The 4875-nt window shown below is 41.8% G+C and overlaps 3 protein-coding genes across 3 annotated transcripts; 1 reads left to right on the plus strand and 2 right to left on the minus strand.

Annotated features, from left to right (window-relative positions):
• Positions 1–97: 97 nt before the first annotated feature.
• LOC125772309 (protein KRI1 homolog) lies at positions 98–2867 on the minus strand. Its single transcript, XM_049443876.1, has 2 exons — positions 2618–2867; positions 98–2550 (listed from the first exon to the last, which is right to left on the minus strand). The coding sequence occupies exons 1-2, from the start codon at positions 2739–2741 to the stop codon at positions 98–100; spliced, it is 2577 nt and encodes an 858-aa protein (XP_049299833.1). The 5' UTR covers positions 2742–2867.
• LOC125771373 (autophagy protein 12-like) lies at positions 2861–3656 on the plus strand. The gene is made up of 3 exons (XM_049441917.1): positions 2861–3089; positions 3160–3296; positions 3362–3656. The coding sequence occupies exons 1-3, from the start codon at positions 2972–2974 to the stop codon at positions 3482–3484; spliced, it is 378 nt and encodes a 125-aa protein (XP_049297874.1). The 5' UTR covers positions 2861–2971; the 3' UTR covers positions 3485–3656.
• Positions 3610–4437, minus strand: LOC125771346 (NADH dehydrogenase [ubiquinone] 1 beta subcomplex subunit 5, mitochondrial). The gene is made up of 2 exons (XM_049441884.1): positions 4291–4437; positions 3610–4148 (listed from the first exon to the last, which is right to left on the minus strand). The coding sequence occupies exons 1-2, from the start codon at positions 4385–4387 to the stop codon at positions 3676–3678; spliced, it is 570 nt and encodes a 189-aa protein (XP_049297841.1). The 5' UTR covers positions 4388–4437; the 3' UTR covers positions 3610–3675.
• Positions 4438–4875: the final 438 nt, after the last annotated feature.

Consider the following 4875-nt stretch of genomic DNA (forward strand, 5'->3'; position numbering starts at 1 on the left):
AGAAAAAAATTTAAAAGTTCCGTTACACAACAAAACAAACGAAACATTAACATTCTGAAATAGTTTATTCAATTTATCCCATGAAGCTAATTCCGTTTTATTCAAACTTTACATGTTTATTCACCGGTGTCGCACCTGAAAAGGCATAGGTTGATTTGCCGCCATTATGCGTTTGCTTGCTAAAAACTTGCTTATTGTGGAACTTGTTAGGATTTATTCCAAACGCTCGCAATCGCTGATCAGCAGCGTTATCCACTTTCTTGGAACCTCCAGCACTATTTGCTCGGCCATTTTGGTTACTACTAGAACCAATTTGCTCAAAACGTCTTTTCTTCGATCCATGTCCTTGTCCGTTCTGTTTGGACTTATGGATTTCTTCTGTGGTCGGTTCCCATTTCCGCTTTTGCTTATGATTATTCTGCGTTTTCGTGCGATTGTTTGAGTTTTCTAGCAATTTGTCTGAATTTGTTTTAGTTTTCATCTCTTTCCAGCTGCTACTAGTACTTGCTTCTTGCATGTGCTTCTGCTTGTTCTTCTTTTTCTTGGAAACAGCACTATTCTCTACTTTTGGTTCAGTTTTAATGCGTGTTACTGTATCTATTTCATTAGATGCTGATTCTGTATTATCCGTGCACTTCTGGTCACCTTCATTATAGGATATTTTTCCTTCTTTAATTTTCTTTTTCTTCAACGGAGCACCTTTTGAATCATTATCGTTATGTTTTTTCCTAGCTTTGCCGTTACTGATCGATCCATCATTATCCTGATCCGCTTTTATCTTGACGATTTTCTCTTTCTTGAGTATTACTCCATTTCCGTTTTCCTCCATATTTGGCGCACCAGGAGCAACCTTTGCCTTACGGTCCTGAATTTCTTCATCCATTTGCACTTCTTCGTCTTCGACAAAAAGGCTAGGCAAAATTTTTCGCTTTATCCTGTCATTTGAAGCTTTGCGGCGGTATATCTCTATTTCGTTCATTTCCACGTGCTTCGGCCGGAATTGGACAGCCTTCTTTACGCTCGCCCACTTGTTGAGATCTCTCGTGTTTGCCGTTAGTATTTCCTCTATTGTCAAACCGAAATCATTGGGAACCGTTTCGACGTACCGAAAGCGGCACGGTACATCGCCGATCATATCTTCGTAGTCTAGTTTGTAGTACTCATCGATGTACTCACCGTAGGTTTTCTCATCTTCCGGATCGAACAGCGGTTTTTCTGCCTTTAACACCTCGCGGAACTTTGACTGACGGCGGCCTTTTTTCTTTCCCTTCCCTGTGGATTCCATCAGTTCATCCTGAAACGATTGTTTTGCACTTTTGCCGGATTTCAACTTTTCCTCGTAGTCGCAATCCATCACAAAATCATCATCCTCACAGTGCGGGCCAGCGTCATCTTCTTCATCATCATCATCCAAACGTTCAACGTCATAATTTTCAACACCGAGCTCTTCATCTAGGTCGGGAAATTCGGGCTTTTGATCTCCTTCATCAATCCCGTAGTACTCGTCGTTAAACATATCCTTCATGCGCCGATCATGCTCGTCAGGGTCAAACTCCGATTCCAAATCTTCTTCGTTCATGGCCAAATTTTCCGTCGCCGCAATCTCCTTCAAGCGTTCAATTTTTTCGCGAATTTCTTTTAACTTCAACGCCTTGAGTTCTTCGAGTTCGCGCTTCTGTTGCTCTTTTTCTTTTTGTTTTCGTTCCTTCACTGCTTGCCGGTTTTCCTTGCGCTTGTTACGCTCCACGCGCATAGAATCCTCCACCACACGAGGAAACTGCTTGATAAAATCGGAATCAGGTTCTTCAAAACGGAAATTATACTTTCGCTCGTAATCTTCCTGCTTTTCCAGCTCCTCTTCGTCTTCCGATGTAGCCACTATGTCATCGTATGTTGGCAATTCCCCAGTATTCAGAACAAACCGTTTGTTGAGAATGTAATCCTTAAGAAAAGCGTCCTCCTTCGACAGCTTTTCACTGGTCCAAAAGTGTTTCAATGGTTCCAGTACCTTTACTTCCTCACTCGGTGGTTCCTTCGCTTTTTTATCTGCCAACCATTGAATGTAGTCCGATTGTTCTTTTTCGGTTTCGGCGGCGCTTTTCGTCCTTTGCTTTAGCAAACCTCCACCCTTCCCTTGTTGTAGTTCCTCCTCATCGCTTTCATCATCTCCTAGTTTGTTCAACGCTTGTTTGATTTCGTCCTTAATTTTGTTTTCTTCCTCCACTAGCGTTGGGGAATCGGATCGCACATGCACATGTTCGTCATCTTCATCCTCAAACTTGCCTCCCTTTTCCAGCATTACTTTTCGCTCGTAATCCTTCACGGTCATTGGTTTATCTTTATGATGGCGCTTCGTTAGGGCCACTTCCTCAATAGGCTTCACATTTTCGAAAAATTTATGCTCTTCGCTGTATTTGCCCTTGTCTTTTCGTTTCAAAAAGGCAAGAGTCCGAAAGAATTCTTTGTCAAAATCTGGATCAACTATCTCTTCGTCGGTGGTCTCATCATCGCTGGAATCCGACGACCCGATTTCTTCCTTTAAGTTTTTCACTAAAATACGTAAAATTGGAATGAATTGATAAAACTGTTCTAAACAGATTGTCTTCCGAGCACTTACATTGACCGAGTATCTCTTTCTTTCGAAACTCATCGTAATGCTTCGCGTAACTTTTATTGGTTCGAAACTCGTTCACCTCTGTTTCTTGGTCCGACTCATCAAACAGTATTTTTTTACCGCTCATTTTACCTAAAATTGTGCGAAAATACAACACACGAAACGAACAACATGGGCTAGCAACGTGTTTTTGTTGTTTAGCATGTTGTCATAGCTGTCAAAATCGCATTGAAACCAGTGTTGCCAAGCGTAAAACCAGCCAGAAGTAGATTGTAAACAAAGTCCACCATTCGTGACTTTTGCAGCAATTCGATAAGGTTTTAGTGAAAGAAGCGCCCGCCTGAAGAACTTTTAGCAATGGCAGAAGAATCGGAAACGACCGGTATTGATAACAGCAGTGATAAAGATTTAGCAACAAACGTGGAAAATCTTTCTCTAGCGGGTCAGAAGGTGGAAAAGCAGGAAGCAAAGAAAAGTCTGTATCGGTATCGCAAATTGTTTCATTGTGTGGCACTCATGATAATCAAGGTCCTTGTGCATTTCAGTTGATATTGTACTTCATGCCACTGGCAGTGCTCCGATTTTGAAGCAAAAGAAGTGGTCAGTAGATCAGGAAAAGCCCATCAGCGCGATTGTAAAATTTATACATAAATATCTTAAGCTGGACCCGGAAGAACGATTGGTATGACAGTAAATCGTATGTCCCACGAACCGTTCGATTTTATCCCCAATTCTTGTTTTCCACAGTTTCTCTACATCAATCAAACGTTTGCACCGTCGCCGGATCAGATTATAAAGAACCTGTACGAATGTTATGGCACCAATGGTAAATTGATTCTTCATTACGCCAAAACTCAAGCCTGGGGATAGGGTGGACCCTCTTGCGCATCCCTTCAAATTTGGCTTCATTCCGTCATACATGCGACCACCAACATTTTAGTCTATAATTGATTTCTTGTAAGCTTATTCTGAACCGGAATAAAAATATGCCATAATTCGCTTCGCTGCAGCACCATTACGTCTATTTAGACAACATATTCTACATCGTTACGAGTCGTGTTTTAATCACCACGCAGTGCCTCCAACTTATCAGCTGCCTCCTTCGCCACCCGGTGATACTTTCCAATGGCCGGACGGTAATAATACGACTGATAATCGTTGCGCTCGGCCATTTTCGCACGGACATCCTTCTCTAGCGCACGGATTTGTGCCTTTTCGTTCTCTTCGTAAATATGGTGCAGAATCTTTTCGTACTCTTGCTGCGGGTTTGGCAGTATGTATCTAGCGATGAAACGCGTGATAGGATGCCGATGGTACTCCCAGTGCTTTGGCGCGTAATCATCCGGCGTTTCGGTGAGCGTTGCTGGGCCAACGAAAACGTTTGCATAAAAAACAACCGCACCAACCGGGATCAACCCGACCATAATATAGTAGTGGAACATATCCTTGAACTTGTGCCATTGGAAGCGGGATGGCGTGATGGTGAAGTTCTTCGGTCCATGGCCTCCGGACATCGGGCGCGCACCGGTGAGGGCTACAACAAACGCAAGAAATGGTAATCATTTGTTTTGAAGTTGCATAACACACTACATGCCACAAGAAACTTTACTGTTGAAAGCATTCCAAACCAAAAACTGCATTCGCATCCCTAAAAACTGTTTTAGAAGATCGCTTACCATGTTTTCTTGCCTCCAACAACGCCGGATTGTTCAACAGGGCCCCGAAACGAGCCGAAAATTGGCCGGAACGAGCCAAGCAGCTGAAAATTGCCATCTTGTTTGGTATGTTTTCGTCTGGTCGATTTTGACAGCTGGCCAAGGTGATCAAAGATACGGTAGTCAAAGAACGGTAGTTGATCAATTCCAAAAACAAACATAATTTTTGTACATCAATTTTCATAAATTATTCTTATGTAGGTATACTATATTTCTTTGAAAAGGAAGCTAATTATAAATAATTGTTATTTGTATTGAATCAAACCCAGAATTGGTACAATGTGAAGATGAGGCCACAGCATTGATGTGTGGCCATGTTTGAATTTATTCTGGCAGTAGCTGGCCTAATACGTTTACATTCTTTGCATTTATAACTGTTTTCTTTTGTGAACATATCATTATTATAAATAGGTAGTTAATTAATTCGATCGTAATTATTCAGTGTGATAACTGCAACAATAAAATTAAGCAACAGATTCAAATCACTCAAAAGCGTTTGCAGCAGAAGCTGTCAAAAGGGAACGACATGTACTGACCCCATCTACA

This window comes from Anopheles funestus, chromosome 3RL (genome assembly GCF_943734845.2).
Source record: "Anopheles funestus chromosome 3RL, idAnoFuneDA-416_04, whole genome shotgun sequence".
In the NCBI taxonomy this organism is placed as follows: domain Eukaryota; kingdom Metazoa; phylum Arthropoda; class Insecta; order Diptera; family Culicidae; genus Anopheles; species Anopheles funestus.

What these genes read in the sequence shown, in the direction of transcription:
- LOC125772309 (XM_049443876.1), bottom strand. Translation starts at nt 2,741, where the DNA reads ATGAGCGGTAAAAAAATACTGTTTGATGAGTCGGACCAAGAAACAGAG. An exon ending in GAAAGAGATACTCGGTCAAT is followed by an intron (nt 2,551 to 2,617) that starts GTAAGTGCTCGG and finishes TACGTATTTTAG; the next exon opens with TGAAAAACTTAAAGGAAGAA.
- LOC125771373 (XM_049441917.1), top strand. Translation starts at nt 2,972, where the DNA reads ATGGCAGAAGAATCGGAAACGACCGGTATTGATAACAGCAGTGATAAA. An exon ending in AAAGCAGGAAGCAAAGAAAA is followed by an intron (nt 3,090 to 3,159) that starts GTCTGTATCGGT and finishes TGTGCATTTCAG; the next exon opens with TTGATATTGTACTTCATGCC. An exon ending in TGGACCCGGAAGAACGATTG is followed by an intron (nt 3,297 to 3,361) that starts GTATGACAGTAA and finishes TGTTTTCCACAG; the next exon opens with TTTCTCTACATCAATCAAAC.
- LOC125771346 (XM_049441884.1), bottom strand. Translation starts at nt 4,387, where the DNA reads ATGGCAATTTTCAGCTGCTTGGCTCGTTCCGGCCAATTTTCGGCTCGT. An exon ending in GTTGGAGGCAAGAAAACATG is followed by an intron (nt 4,149 to 4,290) that starts GTAAGCGATCTT and finishes CGTTTGTTGTAG; the next exon opens with CCCTCACCGGTGCGCGCCCG.